General features: G+C 37.8%; 1 protein-coding gene across 5 annotated transcripts; it reads left to right on the forward strand.

Annotated features, from left to right (window-relative positions):
• Positions 1-409: 409 nt before the first annotated feature.
• On the forward strand, positions 410-20577 carry LOC140810753 (uncharacterized). Of its 5 annotated transcripts, none has more exons than XR_012113287.1 (4): positions 410-684; positions 19238-19261; positions 19527-19593; positions 20165-20577. XR_012113287.1 is itself a non-coding variant. In XM_073168636.1 (4 exons), the coding sequence occupies exon 3, from the start codon at positions 10684-10686 to the stop codon at positions 11584-11586; it is 903 nt and encodes a 300-aa protein (XP_073024737.1). In that variant the 5' UTR covers positions 410-684; positions 795-1150; position 10683; the 3' UTR covers positions 11587-11919; positions 20165-20577. The 5 variants fall into 5 exon arrangements, 1 of the variants encoding a protein (XP_073024737.1); XM_073168636.1 differs by lacking the exons at positions 19238-19261; positions 19527-19593 and adding exons at positions 795-1150; positions 10683-11919; XR_012113286.1 differs by lacking the exon at positions 410-684 and adding an exon at positions 18873-19141.
• The last annotated feature ends 5956 nt before the right edge of the window (positions 20578-26533 follow it).

A 26533-nucleotide genomic window follows, 5' to 3' on the forward strand; every position in this document is an offset into this window, starting at 1 on the left:
ATTTGCCAATGATGTGTGAGTTGGCTGATATTGCTAGAGAAGATTTTAGAATTGCTTTATATCAGAAAGATAGATTTCAGAATTGAATTCAGATTAGATATTGATTGTTGTTTTAGAATTCAGCCTAGAATAACTGTAATGACCCGATTTAAATATATGTTATTTGACGATAATTAAGATTAATTATTTTAAATTGAAGAATTTAAAATAATTAATCCAAATAATTAAATTGTGTGTTTATGCATATTTAAATTTTATAGCACACGAGAGTTGAGATAAAATGGACCGGGTCAAGTTTCGAACCCAGAAAAGATAAAAGATAAACACACATACAAGATATATATCATATATATATATATATATAATAAGAAATAATAATAATAATGATAATCATCTTCCTTGGAAACCGCGCGTGTTTCTTCCCGAACATCTGTTCTTCATTTCTTCAAACTTTTCGTTCGCTTTGACCGCCCATATCTCGATCACCATTCGCCGAAAAATTCAAGTAAATATACGGTTGGAAAGCTCTCGACGTAAGCTTTCCGTTGATACCACTTTTGATAGGAAAAATCGAGATCCCCGAAAAACCCGTCGTCCCTTTCTCCGCTGAATCGTCACCGTACGTCGCCGGAGTTCGGAAATTGATTGAGGGCTTTTGTTCTCTGGGTCATAGGGTTCGTTTTGGTATATATATTGAGGTATAAATTATGGTTCCAGAAATTGTTTAAGGGTTGCTCCATTTTTTTGGTTAAATGTGATATCAATATTGATATTGATTATATTTTTGGATGTAGGTACAAACTTTTAGTTGAATCGAGGTATCGATCAAATTTTAGAAATCTGTTAGCGATTTTCAGAATATTTAAGTAGATATTTTTGAATTAGTGAGGCTATAAATCGAGTATCAGCTAGTTCGATGTTTTACGACGAATTAAAATCGAAATGATTGATTTTAGGTATTTTAGCCGAATATTGGAATTTTAAGAATTTAAAATGTCTAAATAGTTGAAATTGGATTTTTAGAGAATTTAAATGGTTATGAAATTGTTATATGATAATAAGACCATTTAAATTAATATTCAGGTGATTTGTCTGAGTTGGCAATTCCAGGACTTTCTTGAGGATTTAAGTTACTGGTAAATTAGTTGAGGTACGTAGAGATCAGTTATTTTCACGATGTCTGACAGAGGCATCTGATGATACTGTGTATGATTTATTTGCTATTTGCGGATTTATGTGATATTGTATGCTGACTCGCATATTATCAGTTGGTAATTGATGTGCAAAATAAAATAAAATATTTCTTTGGTTCACACACATTTTATTTTCGTTAGGCACATCAATACCACTGAACATATCATATTGAGCCTATCTGTTATTGAGATCCAGTTATATTTCGGTTGAGATCCGTTATATATATGATATGATATGGTGTCCTGGAGATGTTTGGCTACCTTGATTCGGTCCGGCTTAGGTAGTTGCTGGCTTCGAGGCTGGGCCATATCCCAGGCACGGTCCGCTGCCTTCGTGTACCAGCTCGAGCATATATGTATGATTGTTGATATCGATCATTTGACTCCTGATATCCTGATATCTTGCACCTATTCATGCATTGCATTCATGCATGGCATCATTGCATTTCTATGTCATATATCGTGGTTTCTTGATGTCTCGTACTGGGGTTACTGACCCCCGAGAGAGGGCTGTCGTGTCTTTTGTGTGTGGACATGACAGGTGGTACAGGTGGTTCGACCTCAGGCGCTCGAGAGGAAGTCTCAGGAAGTACCAGAGCTCCTTGAGAGTAGGCTCAGTGGTATTTAGGTACTGCGTAGTGTTGCTGTCTCCCAGATATTATATGTATATATTTGGAGGATTGTATTATGGTATTATCGAGCCTTGTTGGTTCTATGATATTTTGGTTTGTATATGTCATGATCGTGTCTGGCTGGCACATGTTTATGCTGTTGTGTTTATTGAGGGCATATGTTGTTATTTTGAGTATTTGATTTTCTGATTTGTCCTATTTACGGGAAGGTCATGCCGAAATTTTTATAGGCCCAAACGCAAATTTTTAACTCACTTTTCCGCTGTTTACTGGTTAATCATGATTGCATGTTAATAAATCATTATTATGATAACGGGCCCTCACAGTTGGTATCAGAGCATAGACTGGGATACGCTCGCACTAGAGTTAGTACAGTCGAGTTTAGGCACAAGAAATTTGTGCGCATGTGTTTGATTATTTGAAATTACTTGCTCTTGCCTGGAATGAATTACATGTTAGTATCTTAGGGATATGACATGTAGATTATACATTTGAGTTTTATTTCAGTGTTTTTGTGGGGACCCGGACGCTAATCATCTTCTTAATCGTCTTTGGGATTTAATTATCTGTTCTGATAAACAGGGTCTAAAAATTTTTCTTTTTAAAATATAAACGCGGAAGGTAATGGCATCTAATAATATACATATCTGTATAAAATACATTTCAGTATTAAGAATACAATAATCTAGTCTAAGGTTCAACTACTAAAGTCAAGTAATAGAACCAAGTCTACTGTAAGTCCGGAATCACCACGCTAAACTCGTCTTCTCTCATCTTCATCTCGACCCTGATCCAGCCCCACCTGTTGTCATGCACACATACAAAACAAGACAACAGCCGGATAACTCCGGTGAGAATAAATCCCAGTATAAAACATGGTAAACATGCATATACACACAATGATTCATGAAACATGTTGTCATGAATAAATTAAAAGCAATAGTAATAGATTTCATCATCTATGAGATCTAATCTAACTAAACATGTAACTCAACTCAGATAAACATGCACATAAACAATCTTAATCATAAAGCATGCTAACCCAACAGAAAGCAGTAATGATGGGTCCTAAGATCTAGGAGCCACATCCATATAAGCATGCAGTTCTAATCAAATCATGTCTAGACTTGACTCGATCTATAACTCTAGGGATCCCGTGATGAATAAGACGTCAATGGCTGTTACCTACTCGACCGATCGTGGTAACTGTACGTCTTATTCCTAGACTTCGGCCATGGCTGTATCGTGGTGCTACAGTAGGACAATGTCTGCTCCTATGTACGATACACCGAACGTCTAGAAGTCTGACAATGACTGTCAAGACTTTCCTATCTTAACTGCAATGAATAACAATCTGTAAACAAAGCATAATCCTATTCATAACTGAATATCACAATTATCTTACCTGCTCGAATACAATTCTATAATCAAAGCATAATCAGGTAACAATATAAACAATAATCTAGTATGTGATTTTATTGGGAAACTCAAATGAGATCTGATTTGAGTTGTATCTTCCCAGATATCACATGAATTATACCTTTGTCGTCCCGATCTGACGAAGACGATGTCCTGTATTCAACTCTGTCCATATCCAATCTGAAAAGACAATATCGAATACATAGTATCAATGAATAACTCAATTCACAATCTGTTCTGATCAATACTCAAATCAGTATACAATCTGATCAATATCTGAACAAGATACAATCTAAGTCATGTCATCGATATCACAATACAATCTGAATAATTACTGAGTCTGATCAATCTCAATCAATACTGAATCTGATCAATATAACTCAACTGATGTTTCGACGGCATAACAATATAATCTGAGTAATCCCGTCAAACTGAACATCACAAATATAATACCAGAACTTGTAATCAATACTGATACAAGTGATAATCCCAATAACAATACGAATCTGATATGAAATCTCAGTCAAATCAACTCCAAAAATCATAACAAATACATAAACAATCTGTTCTTTAATCTGTCTTCAATTCTACAATGTCTACTGTAGCAGAAACATCATATCTGAATCACATGCAATTCTAGCAACATCATATTTTCAAAATATGTCTAAACGTAGCAAAACTTACGTCCAGATGAAGCCTGCGTTGCTAGGAACACAATACCGAAGTCGGATTTCAATTTGGATAAACGGTTTCTTTGTAAATTGAATTCTAACCTCAAGAATATAAAATCTCTCCCCTAAACTCTCGACTTTCAGGCTGAAAGAATGGAGGAGAATCGAGGTCTACGCACATCTATATATATCCATCTCGTGCATGCAAAGCAAGTGGCGTTGTGCATGTTCTGCACGTTGCGCGCATATGCGCCAACAATGTCGCGCATATGCGCCGGTAGCTCATACCAGCATTTTGCCTACTCGCGCATATGCACCATTTATGTCGTGCATATTCACACAACCCCGCGCATATGCGCCATTTAAGTCGCGCATATGCGCCGAAGCTTCTGACCATGTCGCGCATATGCGCCACTCTTCTCGCGCATATGCGCCACAGCTACTGTCTTCTTCGCGCATATGCGCCACTCTTCTCGCGCATATGCGCCGAACCTACTGTACCTTCCGCGCATGTGCGCCATCTATATCGCGCATATGCGCCATGGCTTCGGCCTTCCTCATTATTTGATGTATTTTCTTATCTTTTCCGGTCCGATCTGTTCCGTCTATAATCACATCAATTATCATTCATGATTATAATAATCATTTCCAAATCTTTTCAGATTAACCGGATTAATTTCTCGGGCTTTACATTTCTCCCCCTCTTAGATCTGAGTTCGTCCTCGAACTCTCACTAAATTAATTCAGATCTATCAGAAGAAATGTATAACAGAGTTTAACATCCAAACTCATCTCACTAACTTCATTCTGATGTATCTTTCTTCGATCAATCTCTGATTCTAGTCTGGAATCAGAATTCACTAAGTATAAGATCATCATACTTTATAAAATCATTCTGACAGAATCAATTTCACATATTTGGCTATATAACATCCGTATAAACCAATCTACAGCTCATTTCATATCAGTATCATCAACTGTTATCGAATCTGCTTATCTCAAACCAAGATATATACAATCTTTAGCTTCAGATACCAATCGTTATCATCCAACGTTGGTTTCTTAAGTCTGTCCATTCTGAACTGTCTCAATAGCTATCGTCATACCGTAATTCATATAGTGACAATAAATCATAACAACTAGTGCTAACGTCCAGCACTAAAGCTATATAGTACTAACATCCAGCACTAAAGCTGTATCCAAAATCTTTCAATATCTGGATAGTACATTCTGACGGTCTGACAATCTGTAAAACCATTTAAGAGAGAGTTCATGATATATTCTGTCACGAATACAATTCCAGCAAAATCATAATCTGAAATAATCTACTGTGGCATTCTGATCTTTCTGACCACTTTTCTGACATCAATCTGTGTCATTTGGTCAAGTTTGTACGGGATCTTGTACAAACTAATAAGATATAGATCGAACAATCTATCCATCACAATCCTATTATATCACAATCTGTAGAAAATTACAGTAATTTCATTACGAAAGCAATAGAAATGTACTCCCATTTCTATCTAGAACTATACAATTCTGTAATTAATCTTCTGATTTCTATCTTTCTGTCTTTTCTGTTAGTAATTCAGACCCATCAGTACGATTTCTGCCAACATTTTAGTATCAATTCTGTTACAACTGATTTAATCCGTTTATATCACAACTATCTGTTCGAATATCATACATTCCCAATCATCAGAATGAAAACTGAACTCACTACTGTGCATTTCTGACACTATCTGTGCTTTCAGATTCGAACTATTCTGTATAAACAGTCAGTTAATAATATAAAATAAAGAAGAAATACCTACCTGGTACTCGGCTCTGATTACAGATATCAAATTCTGTTATATAATTCTGAAACATTCTGATATCACATTTCTGAACTGTGGCAACTCTCAACTGTTTACAATATTCTGTATCAAACATACAAGCAAATTACAGTAATATCAATCAGATTCGAAATAAAGACAACCTATACAGATCTAGTGAGTTTAAGAAACTCATAAAACAACGATTGCTGGTAATACGGATAATTCTGACTACTGATCAATCTTCACAGTGCCCAAATCATCTGCCATATCTCATCTGCACATAGAATATGCTCCCAAACAATATAAGATGTCTCAAATACTGATTTAGAGCAATCACAATACGCAAGCAGATATAACATAATAAGGGAATAAGAGAATAAGAAAATCTGTAAAACTCAGCAATTCTGACTTTCTGACATTTCTGCTAATTCTGATATATCTGTTACCTATGTCCTTTACAGTCGCTGATTTCTGTCTCAACTATGCAAATAATTCGGTATACAAACTGCAGATATCACATATTCTGAATACAATCTGTTTCACTTATGATTCATACCTGACTAATTTCTGTATACAATAATCACGGTTATCTGAATATTCAATAAAATCTTCAAATATTCCATTTAATCAATCAGATGCTGTTAACATATCAAATATCATAGATATAACAAGCATAAAATCATCCGAATATCCCTGAATCTAAGAGTTAACAATCTGTACCCTTCTATTAATCTTCAATATCATTCTGTACTGAATTCTAGTATATAACCATTACCTGGTATCGATTCAATTCTGAAATCTACATTTCTGATATCAACACATCTGAAATCTTATCTAGGCAAATATTAATCAATCCTTACGTAACTATCAAATCTGTAGTTGCTAAACTCGATTTCAGTAGGTCTACTGAATACATAAGGATGCAATCTGCTCTTCTCTGTAATAATCGAGTCATCTACAATACAGATATCAAAGGAATTCTAAATCTAGAATCCTTACCGTGAAATCTCTACTCATCAGCCCTATCTGGTCTGAATCTTATACTTTCCTGACTGGAATCTATCATAGTTCTGTACTTGTTCAGCATATACATATCAATAATGCGTTCAACTCAGAGACACAAGTACATCATAATCTATCTCTGTCTCTTTCTCATCTTATTGTAGTGTACAAAATATACAGAAATCTCTGATATCAACATTTCCTCAACAAGCAAGGACATCAATACTACAATACATACACACCCAACAGGTACAGCATATCTTCATGCAATTCTGTCTAAGATATTCTTAACAAATGCATTAGTATATATCAATACATATGCAATAGATTATAAAGAATTAGTACCTGTGGTGAATTCTGGATCTGTGTTTTCACGTGAACTCTGTTCCCTACGATCTGCGGGAACGCTTCTGGGGACAGACTTTAGCAAAGTGTCCCGGCTGTCCACAAATATTACATCTACCAGTTACTCCCTGGCATTGTTCGGTGGAATGTCTCCCTCCGCAACTCCTGCAATACACTCCAGTATATCTCGGACTAGCACTACTGGAACTCGAGGAATCACTTCCTAATTTCTTGAATGACTTCTTCCGAGCTTTCAACAAATCTTGCTTACCACTCGTACTGCCGGGATCATATCTAAGAGGGGATTGATGTGCCTGAAGTGGCTTCACACACAACCTTGTCAATTGTCTAATCAGACTCGCCTCAGCTCTCTTTGCTCTACTTAGGATGTCAGCAAAATGGTAAGGTCGCTGCAAATTCATAAATGCAACTACCTCCGAGTTCAACCCTCTGATGAATTGATTCACTACAGCTTCATCATTTCCAGCTATCTGAGGGGCAAAATGCAGTAGAGTAGAGAATTTAGCAATATATTGGTCAATATTCAGCTTCCCTTGGCTCAAATTCTCAAACTCGGCTTTCTTGTCCTCTCGGTACGACGCTGAGAAAAATCTTCGATAGAATTCAGTTCTGAATATTCCCCACGAAATCATTGTACCTCTCTCCGCCCACATTCTTCTACTTGTAATCCACCAACTCCTGGCGACTTCTCGTAACTGATAAGACACCATTTTAACCCTCTGTTCATCTGTACAATCAAGTAAATCAAACAAGATTTCTATATCATCAAACCAGTTCTGACAGTCTTCAGATGTCTCGGTACCATTCAGAACCGGCGGCTGTAATAACTCAAATTCTTTCATCTTTTCTTCTAACTGAGTTTCTGATACATCTCTCTGTTCAGACGAAGTACTGCCCTTTTCTGAAATTCTTCGAGGCGGTATATCTGAATATCAAACAGATTAGTACACAATCTATACAATCTTTCTCAGCCCTCCTCTGATCATATACCTCTGATTCAGACTCGGTTCTGATCCAGGCTTAGTAATTACATGCTGCAATCAACTCAGATAACAAACAACATGTAATAGGGAAAGCAATAAATCATGCTAGCACACACAATGTAAGTCAACATTGAAATAATGCTCATGCTAGCAATCACATGCAAGGAAAGAAAATTCAATCTACCCCGCTCATTCTCTGCTATCTCAGTCTAAAGAATCTATCAGCTCTGACTATCTCAATCTAAAGGATCTATGGCTCTGATACCACCTGTTGTGGGGACCCGGACGCTAATCATCTTCTTAATCGTCTTTGGGATTTAATTATCTGTTCTGATAAACAGGGTCTAAAAATTTTTCTTTTTAAAATATAAACGCGGAAGGTAATGGCATCTAATAATATACATATCTGTATAAAATACATTTCAGTATTAAGAATACAATAATCTAGTCTAAGGTTCAACTACTAAAGTCAAGTAATAGAACCAAGTCTACTGTAAGTCCGGAATCACCACGCTAAACTCGTCTTCTCTCATCTTCATCTCGACCCTGATCCAGCCCCACCTGTTGTCATGCACACATACAAAACAAGACAACAGCCGGATAACTCCGGTGAGAATAAATCCCAGTATAAAACATGGTAAACATGCATATACACACAATGATTCATGAAACATGTTGTCATGAATAAATTAAAAGCAATAGTAATAGATTTCATCATCTATGAGATCTAATCTAACTAAACATGTAACTCAACTCAGATAAACATGCACATAAACAATCTTAATCATAAAGCATGCTAACCCAACAGAAAGCAGTAATGATGGGTCCTAAGATCTAGGAGCCACATCCATATAAGCATGCAGTTCTAATCAAATCATGTCTAGACTTGACTCGATCTATAACTCTAGGGATCCCGTGATGAATAAGACGTCAATGGCTGTTACCTACTCGACCGATCGTGGTAACTGTACGTCTTATTCCTAGACTTCGGCCATGGCTGTATCGTGGTGCTACAGTAGGACAATGTCTGCTCCTATGTACGATACACCGAACGTCTAGAAGTCTGACAATGACTGTCAAGACTTTCCTATCTTAACTGCAATGAATAACAATCTGTAAACAAAGCATAATCCTATTCATAACTGAATATCACAATTATCTTACCTGCTCGAATACAATTCTATAATCAAAGCATAATCAGGTAACAATATAAACAATAATCTAGTATGTGATTTTATTGGGAAACTCAAATGAGATCTGATTTGAGTTGTATCTTCCCAGATATCACATGAATTATACCTTTGTCGTCCCGATCTGACGAAGACGATGTCCTGTATTCAACTCTGTCCATATCCAATCTGAAAAGACAATATCGAATACATAGTATCAATGAATAACTCAATTCACAATCTGTTCTGATCAATACTCAAATCAGTATACAATCTGATCAATATCTGAACAAGATACAATCTAAGTCATGTCATCGATATCACAATACAATCTGAATAATTACTGAGTCTGATCAATCTCAATCAATACTGAATCTGATCAATATAACTCAACTGATGTTTCGACGGCATAACAATATAATATGAGTAATCCCGTCAAACTGAACATCACAAATATAATACCAGAACTTGTAATCAATACTGATACAAGTGATAATCCCAATAACAATACGAATCTGATATGAAATCTCAGTCAAATCAACTCCAAAAATCATAACAAATACATAAACAATCTGTTCTTTAATCTGTCTTCAATTCTACAATGTCTACTGTAGCAGAAACATCATATCTGAATCACATGCAATTCTAGCAACATCATATTTTCAAAATATGTCTAAACGTAGCAAAACTTACGTCCAGATGAAGCCTGCGTTGCTAGGAACACAATACCGAAGTCGGATTTCAATTTGGATAAACGGTTTCTTTGTAAATTGAATTCTAACCTCAAGAATATAAAATCTCTCCCCTAAACTCTCGACTTTCAGGCTGAAAGAATGGAGGAGAATCGAGGTCTACGCACATCTATATATATCCATCTCGTGCATGCAAAGCAAGTGGCGTTGTGCATGTTCTGCACGTTGCGCGCATATGCGCCAACAATGTCGCGCATATGCGCCGGTAGCTCATACCAGCATTTTGCCTACTCGCGCATATGCACCATTTATGTCGTGCATATTCACACAACCCCGCGCATATGCGCCATTTAAGTCGCGCATATGCGCCGAAGCTTCTGACCATGTCGCGCATATGCGCCACTCTTCTCGCGCATATGCGCCACAGCTACTGTCTTCTTCGCGCATATGCGCCACTCTTCTCGCGCATATGCGCCGAACCTACTGTACCTTCCGCGCATGTGCGCCATCTATATCGCGCATATGCGCCATGGCTTCGGCCTTCCTCATTATTTGATGTATTTTCTTATCTTTTCCGGTCCGATCTGTTCCGTCTATAATCACATCAATTATCATTCATGATTATAATAATCATTTCCAAATCTTTTCAGATTAACCGGATTAATTTCTCGGGCTTTACAGTTTTGGCTCATATTGAGGTTATTGAATATTTTGGGAATTTAACCTTAAATCCTGTAGAATGGCAACTAGAGGAAATAAAGGGAAAGGAAAAGAAGTGGCTCAGGAGTCTGGGGCACAGAATATCGGAGGAAATGACAGAGTTCCTCGAGGTAGACGTGGGCGTGCTGCTGCAGAGATAGCCGCTAAAGCTGATGCAGAGGTAGAACAGTTAGTGCACCAAGTTGATGAAATGGAATTGGCTGTAGCTCGATTTCAGAATATGCATCCTGCGAAATTCTTTGGAAATGAAGGCAGTGATCGAGCAGAAGGATGGTTGAAACATATGGAATTCTTGTTCAACAAAGTACATTATGATGCTGATAGAAGGTTAACTATGGCAGTCCTCCAACTACGGGATCGTGCACAACGTTGGTGGGAGGCTACTACAAGTGTACTGCAGCAAACAGGCAGTCAGATTACTTGGGAGGTGTTTCGTGCTAAATTTCTCCAAGAATATGCTCCACCATCCTACTACTCAGCCAGAGAATCTGAATTTTATCGACTCGTTCAGGGTAATATGTCTGTGGAAGAATATGCTCGACAACTTTCTGCTCTTCTCACTTATGTACCACATGTGGCCGTGAGTGAAAAAGGGAAAATTTCAAAATTTTTGGAAGAACTGGACTACCAAATACATGCTATGGTTATGGCTGGATCGCCTGCAACTTATGCCGAAGCTGTTGACAAGGCGATTGGAATTGAAGCTGGATTGAAAAGGGGTAGACAACCACAGGCTCCACAAATGCCTAGTGGTGGTTCATTTTTTCAGCAGGTACACCATCTTTTCCATCTCAGCAGTCATACCAACAGCAGAAACAAAAACAATTCAGACCAAAAGGAAAACAGTTTAAAAAGAAATATCAGTCCAGTTCCTCTAGTTCGCGCAGTTCGCAAAGTGCAACGGGTGGACAGTACCCCATGATTTTCTGTGATAAATGTGGGGGCAGACACCTCACTGCGCAGTGTAGCGGAGTACTGGGGTCATGTCATAGTTGTGGTCAACCAGGGCATTATGCCAAAGTTTGTCCGAGCCGTGCACAGGGACAGATGCAGCCACAACAGTTGCCTTATGCCAGAGGTAGTTTTCCAGGTGGCTCATCTCCGCGACCATTTGCTCCTGCACCATCCTACCAGCAGTCCAGTTACCCACAGGTCAGGGGTAATGTGCCACAGTCTTTCCAAGGTCCTCAACAAGCTCGAGTATATGCTTTGACCGAGGATCAGGCTAGAGAGGCTCCAGGCGGGGTGATCGCAGGTACTTGCCTTATTTACGATCATATTGCACGAGTTTTATTTGATACTGGAGCATCTCATTCATTCATTGCATCCGATTATGTTGATGAATATGAACTTTGGACTACACCATTTCATGAAACTGTATCTGTGTCTACGCCAGCTGGTCAATTTATTCCATCTGGGCAAATTGTGTTAGATTGTGTGTTACATTTCGATGATAGCATTATGATCACAAACTTGATTGTATTACCGATGCATGATTTTGATTGTATCATTGGTATGGACACACTGTCTAGTTATCGATCCACTGTAGATTGTTTTCATGGTGTAGTACGATTTAGGCCATACTATGGTAGCAAATGGAATTTTTATGGTCGAGGATCACAGGCTAAGATACCGTTAGTCTCAGCGATGGAAATGTTTAGATTATTATCTTTAGGAAATGAGGGATATATGGTTTATGCTGTGGATGCTACCAAGAAAGAACCGAAATTATCTGATATCCCAGTAGCAAAAGAATTTTCTGATGTCTTTCCTGAAGAAATACCAGGCTTTCCACCGCAGAGAGAAATTGATTTTAGCATCGACTTGATGCCGGGTACTGCGCCGATCTCTAGAGCGCCGTACAGAATGGCTCCTGCAGAACTAAAAGAATTGAAAGAGCAGTTACAGGATTTACTCGAAAAAGGTTATATACGCCCTAGTATGTCACCCTGGGGAGCACCTGTACTGTTCGTAAAGAAGAAAGATGGTTCCATGAGAATGTGCATTGATTATAGGCAGCTCAATCGAGTTACTGTTAAAAATAAATATCCTCTGCCTAGAATTGATGACTTGTTTGATCAACTTCAAGGAAATTCTGTTTATTCGAAGATTGATCTTCGATCAGGATACTACAACTTCGGGTTAGAGAAGACGATGTTCCTAAAACAGCTTTTAGAACTATATATGTGGGGACCCGGACACTAATCATCTTCTTAATCATCGTTGGGATTTAATTATCAGTTCTGATAAACAGGGTCTAAAAAATTTTTCTTTTTTTTAATATAAATGCGGAAGGTAATGGTATCTAATAATATACATATCTGTATAAAACTACATTTCAGTATAAAGGTACAACACTGTACAACCTAAATCTAAGGTTCAAATACTAGTTTCAAGTATTAAAATCAAATCTATCCAAGTCCGGAATCACCACGCTAAACTCGTCTTCTCTCGTCGTCCTCTCGACCCCAATCCTGTCCCACCTGTTGTCATGCACACATACAAAACAAGACAACAGCCGGATAACTCCGGTGAGAATAAATCCCAGTATAAAACATGGTAAACATGCATATACACATAATGATACATGAAACATGCTGTCATGCATAAAAGCAATAACAATAGTAATAGAGTTCATCATCTATGAAATCTAATCTAACTGAACATGCAACTCAAATCAGATAAACATGCATGTAAATAGTCTAAATCATGAAACATGCTGTCATGACTGAAAATAATAACAATAGGTTCCATAGTCTATGAAACCAATTCATCTACGCATGCTGTTCTAATCAAATCATGTCTAGACTTGACTCAACTATAACTCTAGGGATCCCGGGGTGAATAAGACGTCAATGCCTGTTACCTACTCAACCGATCGTGGTAACCGTACGTCTTATTCCTAGACTTCGGTTCGAGCTGTATCAACGGCTGCAATAGGAGTAATACCTGCTCCTAAGTTTAGATACACCGAACGTCTAGATATTTGACAATGACTGTCAAGACTCTCCTATCTTAACTGCAATGAATAGCAATCTGTAAACAAAGAATAATCATATTCATAGCTGAATATGACAATAATCTCATACATTTGAATACCATTCTATAATCAAAGCATAAACATAATAAAATATAGACAACAGTCTAGTATGTGATTTTGTTGGGAAACTCAAATAAGATTTCATTTGAGTTGGGACTTCCCGAATATCACATGCATTATACCTTTGTCGTCCCGGTCTGACGAAGACGATGACTTGTATCCAACTCTGTCCATCTCGAATCTGAAATGACAATATCGAATACGTTGTATCAGTGAATAACTCAATACACAATCTGTTCTGATCAATACCCAACTCAGTACATAATCTGATCAATCTAAATCAACTGATGTTTCGACGGCATAATAATACAATCTGAATAACTCCGTCAATCTGAACATCACAAATATAATACTGGCACTCATAATCTGTGTCAACATAATTCATACTCTGAATATTAACACAATTCTGATATAGAATCTCAGTCAATATCTTTCAAAAATCATAACAATTACAGAAACGGTCTGTTCTTTAATCTGACTTTAATTCTATAATATCTACGGTAGCAGAAACGCCATATCTGAATCATATTCAATTCTGACAATATCATAAATTCAAATCTTGTCTAAGCGTAACAAAACTTACGTCCAGTTGTAGTCTGCGTTGATAGGAACACAGTACTGTAGTCGGATTTAAAATCAGACGGACGGATTGCACAAAATCGCAACTATAAGCTTCGGAGGAAATTTTGAAAGCTTCTTCCCCAATTATTCGATTTTTGCTTCTGAATCCTCAAGATTAACATTGTATGTATATATATATATATACACATTCCCGCATGTAAGGCAAGTGGCTTATTCTTCTTACTGCACGTCTCTCGCTAGGGCGGTCAAAACCTACCGCTAGGGCGAGGCAGTTTCGGTCGAGATCCTCGGCTGAACATCTCCTAGCGCTCGGGCGGTCAAAAGTTTCCGCCCGGGCGAGCAATTCTCGGCCCTCGGAAATTTATTCAAGCGCGCTCGGGCGGATATAATTTACCGCTCGGGCGCGAGATGTTCGGTCATTACATTTCTCCCCCTATAACTGCAATGAATAGAAATCTGTAAACAAAGCATAATCATATTCATAGCTGAATATGACAATAATCTCATACATTTGAATACCATTCTATAATCAAAGCATAAACATAATAAAATATAGACAACAGTCTAGTATGTGATTTTGTTGGGAAACTCAAATGAGATTTCATTTGAGTTGGGACTTCCCGAATATCACATGCATTATACCTTTGTCGTTCCGGTCTGACGAAGACGATGACTTGTATCCAACTCTGTCCATCTCGGATCTGAAATGACAATATCGAATATGCTGTATCAGTGAATAACTCAATACACAATCTGTTCTGATCAATACCCAACTCAGTACATAATCTGATCAATCTAAATCAACTGATGTTTCGACGGCATAATAATACAATCTGAATAACTCCGTCAATCTGAACATCACAAATATAATACTGGCACTCATAATCTGTGTCAACATAATTCATACTCTGAATATTAACACAATTCTGCTATAGAATCTCAGTCAATATCTTTCAAAAATCATAACAATTACAGAAACGGTCTGTTCTTTAATCTGACTTTAATTCTATAATATCTACGGTAGCAGAAACGCCATATCTGAATCATATTCAATTCTGACAATATCATAAATTCAAATCTTGTCTAAACGTAACAAAACTTATGTCCAGTTGTAGTCTGCGTTGATAGGAACACAGTATTGTAGTCGGATTTAAAATCAGACGAACGGATTGCACAAAATCGCAACTATAAGCTTCGGAGGAAATTTTGAAAGCTTCTTCCCCAATTATTCGATTTTTGCTTCTGAATCCTCAAGATTAACATTGTATGTATATATATATATACACATTCCCGCATGTAAGGCAAGTTGCTTATTCTTCTTACTGCACGTCTCTCGCTAGGGCGGTCAAAACCTACCGCTAGGGCGAGGCAGTTTCGGTCGAGATCCTCGGCTGAACATCTCCTAGCGCTCGGGCGGTCAAAATTTTCCGCCCGGTTGAGCAATTCTCGGCCCTCGGCAATTTATTCAAGCGCGCTCAGGCGGATATAATTTACCGCTCGGGCGCGAGATGTTCGGTCGAACATCTTGAGATGTTAGGTCGAACATCTTGGTGTAAAATACACCACGCCCGGCTTCGTCATTTGAGTTTTTATAACCTCAATTATGTCAATTAATCAACATCTGATTACCGTAATTAAATCTCGGGCATTACAAGATATGGGCATTATGAATTTCTAGTAATGCCATTTGGTTTAACAAATGCACCAGCAGTGTTTATGGATTTGATGAATAGAGTATTCAGAAATTTTCTGGATAAATTTGTGATTGTCTTTATTGATGATATACTGGTGTATTCGAGATCAAAACGGGAACATAAAGAGCATTTACGATTGGTTCTTCAAACACTTTGAGATTCTCAATTGTATGCTAAGTTGTCAAAGTGTGAATTTTGGATGGATAGCGTGATATTTTTGGGTCATGTGATATCAGCCCAAGGTATATCTGTAGATCCGAGTAAAGTTGAAGCAGTCCTGAATTGGGCTAGACCAACCAATATACCGGAGATTCGAAGTTTTATGGGATTGGCTGGTTATTACAGAAGATTCATTGAAGGATTTTCGCAGATTGCCCGACCTATTACCCAACTAACTAAGAAAGATGCAAGATTTATTTGGTCAGATGAATGTGAGAATAGTTTTCTTACATTGAAAGAGAAGCTGACAACAACACCAGTGTTGGCATTACCATCTGGATCAGGTGGATTTGTGGTTTGTACTGACGCATCATCAAGAGGTTTGGGATGTGTTTTAATGCAACATGGAAAAGTTATTGCCTATGCTTCAAGGCAATTGAAAACACACGAATCCCGATATCCAATTCATGATCTTGAACTAGCAGCCATTGTTTTTGCTTTAAAAGTTTGGCGACATTATCTATATGGTGAGCAGTTTATTATCTACTCAGATCATAAGAGTTTGAAATATCTGTTTACTCAATCAGAACTGAATATGAGGCAGAGACGATGGTTAGATTTGTTGAAAGATTTTGACTGTGAAATACAGTATCGGCCAGGAAAAATGAATCAAGTTGCTGATGCATTAAGCCGGAAGTATCAGGATGTTATGATAGCATCTATCCATGTCTGGCAGAATTATGATGATTTATGTACTTCTGGTTGGAATTTTCAGCCGAAAGGCAATCATTTTATTGTATATGCTTTACAATTTGAGCCGAAGATTATTTCTAAGATCAAGAAAGCTCAAAAGAATGATTCACAGGTTCATAAATCGAAAGATCTGGTTTTGTCTGGTAACCCAGATAAATACAATATCTCATCAGATGGTTGTTTACGAATGAATAACAGGTTGGTGGTACCAAATGTCACAGGATTGAGAGAAGCATTGCTTCAAGAGGCACATTGTAGCCGTCATAGTGTCCATCCTGGTACTCATAGAATGTACCACATACTGAAGCCATATTTCTGGTGGGATGCGATGAAAAGAGACATTTCAGAATTTGTAGCAAAATGTTTGACATGCCAGCAGGTTAAAGCCGAGAGAATAAAACCTGGAGGTATGTTACAGAGTTTAGAAATACCACAATGGAACTGGGAACATATTGCAATGGATTTCGTGACTCACTTTCCCAGATCAAACAGAGGTTGTGATGCTATCTGGGTGATAGTCGACAGATTGTCTAAATCAGCACATTTTATTCCATACGATCGTACTTATGCTTATAATAAAATGGCACAATTATATGTGGATAATGTTATTCGATTGCATGGAGTTCCAGTATCTATTGTATCCGACCGAGATCCTAGATTTGCTTCCAAGTTTTGGAGTAGTCTTCAGAATGCTTTGGGTACTAAGTTGGCAATGAGCACAGCTTATCATCCCCAAACAGATGGCCAGATAGAGAGGACTATACAAACTTTGGAAGATATGTTACGATCAGTGGTAATGGATTTTGGGGGAAACTGGCAAGAATCTTTACCATTGGTTGAATTCTCCTTTAATAATAGTTTTCAAACAACTATTGGGATGGCACCATTCGAAGCTTTGTATGGTAGAAGGTGTTGATCTCCCGTATGTTGGAATGAAGTTGGAGAAAAACCATTGGTACAACCTGATTTTGTTGAAGAAATGAATGAAAAGATAAATTTGATTAGAAAAAGAATGAAAGCATCTCAGGATCGTCAAGCTAGCTACGCAAATAAAAGACGTAGACCTTTAGAATTTCAAGTTGGCGATCAAGTTTTCTTGAAAGTTTCACCGTTTTGTGGAACAATGAGATTTGGGCGAAAAGGGAAGTTAGCTCCACGTTATATTGGACTGTATACTATTGTTGAGAGGATCGGTTTATTGGCTTATAGATTGGACTTGCCGTAGAGTTTGTTTGCTATTCATGATGTGTTTCATGTATCTATGCTGCGGAAGTATGAGCCGGATCCATCTCATATTCTGAGACCCGATGATGTGGAGTTGGACAGTTCTCTTAGCTATGTTGAGTATCCTATACAGATTCTTAATCGAAAGGATAAGCAACTTCAAAATAAGACGATTCCACTGGTTATGTTACAGTGGAGTAGACATGGGACTGAAGAGGCTACATGGGAATTGGAGGCTAAAATGCGGCAAGAATGGCCTCACTTGTTTGAAACTGTCACAAATTATTCCATGTACTCTGACTTTCCTATGTCTATCAGTGGTAGATGTGTGACTATGTTGTATATAAGGTGTGTTGTGTGTTTCGATTTCGAGGACGAAATCTTTTGTTAGAGGGGGAGAAATGTAATGACCCGATTTAAATATATGTTATTTGACGATAATTAAGATTAATTATTTTAAATTGAAGAATTTAAAATAATTAATCCAAATAATTAAATTGTGTGTTTATGCATATTTAAATTTTATAGCACACGAGAGTTGAGATAAAATGGACCGGGTCAAGTTTCGAACCAAGAAAAGATAAAAGATAAACACACATACAAGATATATATCATATATATATATATATAATAAGAAATAAAAATAATAATGATAATCATCTTCCTTGGAAACCGTGCGTGTTTCTTCCCGAACATCTGTTCTTCATTTCTTCAAACTTTTCGTTCGCTTTGACACGCCCATATCTCGATCACCAGTCGCCGAAAAATTCAAGTAAATATACGGTGGGAAAGCTCTCGACGTAAGCTTTCCGTTGATACCACTTTTGATAGGAAAAATCGAGATCCCCGAAAAACCCGTCGTCCCTTTCTCCGCTGAATCGTCACCGTACGTCGCCAGAGTTCGGAAATTGATTGAGGGCTTTTGTTCTCTGGGTCATAGGCTTCGTTTTGGTATATATATTGAGGTATAAATTATGGTTCCAGAAATTGTTTAAGGGTTGCTCCATTTTTTTGGTTAAATGTGATATCAATATTGATATTGATTATATTTTTGGATGTAGGTACAAACTTTGAGTTGAATCGAGGTATCGATCAAATTTTAGAAATCTGTTAGCGATTTTCAGAATATTTAAGTAGATATTTTTTAATTAGTGAGGCTATAAATCGAGTATCAGCTAGTTCGATGTTTTACGACGAATTAAAATCGAAATGATTGATTTTAGGTATTTTAGCCGAATATTGGAATTTTAAGAATTTAAAATGTCTAAATAGTTGAAATTGGGTTTTTAGAGAATTTAAATGGTTATGAAATTGTTATATGATAATAAGACCATTTAAATTAATATTCAGGTGATTTGTCTGAGTTGGCAATTCCAGGACTTTCTTGAGGATTTAAGTTACTGGTAAATTAGTTGAGGTACGTAGAGATCAGTTATTTTCAAGATGTCTGACAGAGGCATCTGATGATCCTGTGTATGATTTATTTGCTATTTGCGGATTTATGTGATATTGTATGCTGACTCGCATATTATCAGTTGGTAATTGATGTGCAAAATAAAATAAAATATTTCTTTGGTTCACACACATTTTATTTTCGTTAGACACATCAATACCACTGAACATATCATATTGAGCCTATCTGTTATTGAGATCCAGTTATATTTTGGTTGAGATCCGTTATATATATGATATGATATGGTGTCCTGGAGATGTTTGGCTACCTTGATTCGGTCCGGCTTAGGTAGTTGCTGGCTTCGAGGCTTGGCCATATCCCAGGCACGGTCCGCTGCCTTCGTGGACCAGCTCGAGCATATATGTATGATTGTTGATATCGATCATTTGACTCCTGATATACTGATATCTTGCACCTATTCATGCATGGCATCATTGCATTTCTATGTCATATATCGTGGTTTCTTGATGTCTCGTACTGGGGTTACTGACCCCCGAGAGGGGGCTGTCGTGTCTTTTGTGTGTGGACATGACAGGTGGTACAGGTGGTTCGACCTCAGGCGCTCAAGAGGAAGCCTCAGGAAGTACCAGAGCTCCTTGAGAGTAGGCTCAGTGGTATTTAGGTACTGCGTAGTGTTGCTGTCTCCCAGATATTATATGTATATATTTGGAGGATTGTATTATGGTATTATCGAGCCTTGTTGGCTCTATGATATTTTGGTTTGTATATGTCATGATCGTGTCTGGCTGGCACATGTTTATGCTGTTGTGTTTATTGAGGGCATATGTTGTTATTTTGAGTATTTGATTTTCTGGTATGTCCTATTTACGGGAAGGTCATGCCGAAATTTTTATAGGCCCAAACGCAAATTTTTAACTCACTTTTCCGTTGTTTACTGGTTAATCATGATTGCATGTTAATAAATTATTATTAGGATAACGGGCCCTCACAATAACATTGAATGTACAAAATGATACAGAATGAATTGAAAGATCAGTAAAAGAGTACCGACCAGGAGTACATCTGATTTAGTAATACTCTTTGGCATGGTTAAGTATATTCAAATATGTTCTGATGATTTTATGCTTGTTATATCTATGAAATTTGGATCTAATTACAGTATTTGATTGATTGAATCGAATATCTGAAGTTTGTGTTGAATATTCTGAGAATTAGAATTATTGTATACAGAAACTATTCAGATAAGAATTCCGCTTGAAACAGATTGTATTCAGAGTATGCGATATCGAAGTTAGTATACCGAGTGAGTTTGACACAGTTGAGATTGCAATCAGTGACAGATAAGATATCGATATCAGAAAGATCAGAAATATCAAAAATTTCAGAAATATCAGAATTGTCAGAAATGTATTTTGTCTGATTTGGCAGAATATTTTATTCAACTGTTGCTTTACATCTGCTAAAGATTATTAGTGTTCTATCAGTATTTGAGATCTCTTATATTGTTTTGGGGAGCCTATTTTATCTGCAGGTGAGACATGAAGATATTTATCAGAAATCATTGTTTTATGAGTTCACTGAACTCACTAGATCTGTATAGGATATTGATATTTCATTTCTGATTTGATATTACTGTTGTTTTGAATCCGTATATGCTACAAATTAGTGTGAACTAGAGGGAGTATATACAGTTTCCACCGAATCAGAGTTGAATTCAAGAGTTACAGTAATTCAAGAATGTGATCAGAATGTTCAGAACTTGATAGTAATAGCCAGATCAGAGTATCAGATATGTGATTCTGTGTTTTGTATGAGACTGATTATCTTGTGATGTCAGATGTGTCAGAATTGTACAGCAAAGCTTGATATCGATAATCAGAGCCGAATACCAGGCAGGTATATTTTCTTTCATTTATGTTATTAACTGATTTGTTTGTATCAAATAGTTCGAAGTTGAAATCACAAATAATGTCAGAAAGGCGCTGTAGTGACTTCAGTTGTCATGTTTGTGACTGAGAATGTATAATATTCGAACAGACAGTTTTGATATAGACAAATTAGATCAGCTATGACAGAATTTGTACTGAGTTGGCAGAAATTGTACTGATATGTCTAAATTGCTAACAGAAAAGATAGAAAGATAGAAATCAAAAGATTATTACAGATGTGTATGTTTCTGAATAGAAATGGGAGTACATTTCTATGGCTTTTGTAATGAAATTACCGCCATTTTCTACAGATTGTGATATGATATGATTAAGATTGACAGATTGTTCAATCTATATCCATCAGTTGTACCAGATAACGTACAAACATAACCAAATGACACAGATCGGTGTCAGAAAAGTGGTCAGAAATATCAGAATGCCACAGTAGATTATGTCAGATTGTGATTTTGCTTGAGTTTATATTCGTGACAGAATAGATCTTAAACTCTCTCGTAGATGTTTTTTTTCAGAGTGACAGACCGTCAGAATGGGTTATCCAGATATTAGAAAACTTTGGTACAGCTTTAGTGCTGGATGTTAGCACTAGTTGATATGACTTATTATCACTGCATGACAATACCTATCAGCCTACCAGATTGGGAATGAGATAGTTTCAGTCAAGACAGTATACAGTGAATACTACAGATTTCTAATTCTTTTGAAGAAATTCGAAGGAAGATGAAGATAGTTCAGAAAGAACAGATATCATAAACCAACATCGGATGATGATGATTGGTATTTGAGGTCGAAGATGAAATATGTCCTTGATGGGGATAAGCAGATTAGACGGCTCGAAGATGTAGTTATCATAATCAGTTGATTTGTTGATAATTAAGATGATTGTAGATGTATTTTATTGGACTAGAAAAGAAAGGAAAATGTACAATAAAGATGTGAAAGATAATCAAAATAATGTGTAAGGTCGAAGCTATGGCGCACATACGCGAAGAAATGCGCGCACATGCGCGAGCAGGCCAGTAGCATTGGCGCATATGCGCGAGAGTAGTGGCGCATATGCGCGGAGCGTCCAGAAACATTGGCGCATATGCGCGAGTTTAGTGGCGCATATGCGCGAGTGTTAAATCTGCCGAGACAGTAGGTCTCGCGCATATGCGCGAGTAGTGTCCGCGCATATGCGCGAAACGTGTAATGCAAAGGATTAGCCATGTGTATCAAATCATGCAAGATATATAAACAAAGGCTCGATTCTTTCCTCCATTTCAGCAGAAGCATTCGAAAAGGCTGAGGGAGAAGCTTCATTTCTTCTTACTTTCAAATTGTGCTCTTGCAAGATTTAGCAACTTAAATTCAAATCCGACTTCGGTTTTGAGCTTCTCTCGTTATTAGCTACAAAGTGATGTAAGTTTTATGTAATTTCAACAAGTTTCGAAATTCAGATGTTTGGGAAATGAGAATATGATAGTTATATTGTGTTCTTGGCATATTAAGCATGATATATTTGTAAACGGATCAAAGAAAGGATAACATATGCATTTCCTATGAATTTCAGTATGGTTTATGAATTGTTGGGATAGAATTATTGTGTTTTGGATGAATATTGTATTGGATTATGATTGAGAATAAGATAGTGTTGATATCTGTTGAGAATTGGATTGATCGGTATCGAGAATTACGTCGTTATGCCGTCAAATTGTATCGAGATCACGTAGTGACTTGGATATGTGTTGATTTAGATTAGAGATTGATAGATTGTATATCAACATTTCCATTTAAGATTCAGTTTGGCGACCGTGACAGCAACTGTGCGACAAAAGGTATAGTACATGTTTTGTTTGGGGAATCACGACTCAAATGAGATTACATTTGAGTTTCCCAACCAAAATCACATACTTGTTTTATTGTTTATATCTAGATATGATTATGATTGTTTATAAATTTGTGTATAGAACTTGTATACCAATCTTGCTATGCTTTGTTTACAGATCATGTGGCATTGCATTAGAATGATTATGCTTGTTTACAGATTGTGTATTCATGCATTAAGATAGGACAGTCTGGAGATCAGGCAGACTTCTAGATGTTCGGCGATATCTCAGCTTAGGGGAAGATCACCGCCCCTTTGTAGACGTGGATACAGATCAGGCCGAAATCTAGGAATAAGACGTACAGCACCACGATTGGTAGGGTAGGTGACAGTCAGTGACGTCTTATTCACAACGGGATCCCTAGAGTTCTAGTCGAGTCGCATCTAGACATGATTAGACTCGCATTGCATGATTTTATATGAATGACATTCATATTAGCATGTTTCATGTTTTAGATTGTTTTATTGCATGTATACATGTTTATACTGGGATTTGTTCTCACCGGTTTTCCGGCTGTTGTTATGTCTGTATGTGTGCATAACAACAGGTGGGGCAGGATTTGGGTCGAGACAGAGATGATCGTGTTAGCGTGGAGATCTCGGGCGTAGCAGATGGACCAGTAGTTGTCTTTTATTATGTACTGTCTTTTAATACTGGTTAGTTGAGAACATACCGAATAAGACATGTATATTATGTTTGTATGTTGTAAATGAAATAAAGATTGTGGCTTGTTTAATTACATTTGATTAAATGTAAAAGCGAAAAATTGACCCACGTTTTAGAATAACGATCCATTTAATCCCAAGAAAAAGAATTAGAGCCCGGGTCCCCACAACAGGTGGTATCAGAGCCGATAGTTCCTTTAGACTAAGATAGGATAGAATGAGCGGGGTAGATCGAGTCTTCTTCCTTGCTTATGATGTGCTAGCATGATTATTGCTTTCCTTATTACATGTTGTTATTTGATTTCGTTCAGCATGTGATTGACTGAATCAGAATTGATTCTAGATTAGAGGTAACGGACTAGAGGATGGCTGAGACAGTTGTATATTTTGTCTACTAATCCGTTGGTTTATTAGATATGCCTCCTAGAAGAGCAGCCGTACCTCTACGACCAGCAGCGCCAGAACAGGGGAGCACATCCGGAGATCCTATGGATGTTAAGGCGACCCCTATGGAGACGTTGCTGAAGCGATTCCAATACTTTCGACCTCCCACATTAAAAGGTACCGAGAATGCCATCGAGTGCGAAAGTTGGCTCGAGGACATTGAAATGTTATTCGAATCTTTGGAGTATAGTGACGAGAAGAGAATAAAGCTAATTGGCCATCAATTGCAAGATATAGCAAAGAATTGGTGGTTGAACATTAGGAGAGCTTTAGAGCAGCGGGGTACCGAGATTACTTGGAAGGTATTCAAGACGGAGTTCTATCAGCGTTTCTTTCCCATCTCCTATCGCAAGGATAAAGGTGCAGAATTTGCCAATCTGAGGCAAGGGCCACTGAACATTGAGGAGTACGTTGCCAAATTTTCTTCGTTGCTTCGTTTTGCACCCCATGTTTCAGGTAGTGACGAGGCGGTGGTGGACCAATTCATAAATGGCTTGAACCCGGACATCTTTACCTTGGTAAACACGGGAAGACCTAATAACTTTGCGGATGCACTGAATCGAGCCAAGGGTGCAGAAGCAGGATTGTTGAGGCAGCGGAGTGCTCCTTATGTTGCTCCGATACCGAGACCACCAGCACCTACCATTCCACCCCCTCCAAGATTTGATAGTGGCGGTAGTAGCAGTGGCAGAAAGGAACAGCTGAAGGCGAAGGGGAAACAGTTTAAGCGACCTGGGAGCAGTTCATCCAGCTCCAGCGGATCAAGACAGACTGGTTTTGATCAAAGTTCAAGGACTTCAGGTGTCTACTGCAATTCTTGTGGAGGTAGGCATGCGACTGAACAGTGTCAAGGAGTTACAGGCCGATGTAACATTTGTAGGCAACCGGGGCATTTTGCCAAAGTCTGTCCACAGAGAGGTGTACAACAATTCCAGAGTGGAAGAGTATCCGGTTCCGTACCTCAGCTTGAGCGGCAGGCATCATCGGTTCACTCCTTTCAGCCTCCCCCAGCACCGACTCCACCCAGAGGCCGAGGTAGTCAGACGGTGAGTCAACCTCCGAGGCAACAGGCCCAAGTGTTTGCATTGACAGAAGAGCAAGCACAAGATGCACCAAATGATGTTATAGCAGGTAACTGCTCTCTTTATGGTTATCCTGCTTATATCTTGATAGATACAGGTGCATCGCATACATTCATTTCAGAGCGATTTGCATTGTTGCATTCCTTGCCTGTTGAGTCTTTGCTAGATGTTGTATCTATTAATTCTCCGTTGGGAAGTGGATTGATATCTGTAACTACGATTAGACATTGCATTCTACAGTTTGAAGGTCATGAGATTGACCTAGATTGTATAGTGTTGGGTCTAGCTGATTTTGACTGTATAGTCGGTATTGATATGCTAACGAAGTACAGAGCTACCGTGGATTGTTTCCACAAGATTGTCAGATTCAGACCCGAGATGACAGACGAGTGGAAATTCTACGGGAAGGGTTCCAGATCTCGGATTCCCTTGATTTCGGCTCTTACTATGAACAGATTGTTACAAAAAGGAGCAGATGGTTTCTTTATTTATGCTGTAGATATGCAGAATTCGAGCTCGGCATTGGCAGATCTGCCAGTAGTACGGGAATTTCCAGATATTTTTCCAGATGAAATCCCAGGATTACCTCCGGTTCGAGAGGTAGATTTTAGCATTGAACTTGTACCAGGTACCGTTCCTATTTCAAGAGCTCCGTATAGGATGGCACCTATTGAGCTAAAAGAATTGAAAGCACAATTAGAAGATCTTCTAGCCAAGGGGTATATCAGACCTAGTGTATCTCCTTGGGGCGCTCCAGTGCTATTTGTGCGAAAGAAAGATGGTTCGATGCGGTTATGTATTGATTACAGGCAACTGAATAAGGCAACGATCAAGAATAAATATCATTTGCCTAGGATTGATGATTTATTTGATCAGTTGCAGGGATCCTCTGTCTATTCTAAGATTGATTTGCGTTCTGGGTATCATCAGCTCAGAGT

Source organism: Primulina eburnea, chromosome 13 (assembly GCF_022965805.1).
Source record: "Primulina eburnea isolate SZY01 chromosome 13, ASM2296580v1, whole genome shotgun sequence".
Classification (NCBI taxonomy): Eukaryota; Viridiplantae; Streptophyta; class Magnoliopsida; order Lamiales; family Gesneriaceae; genus Primulina; species Primulina eburnea.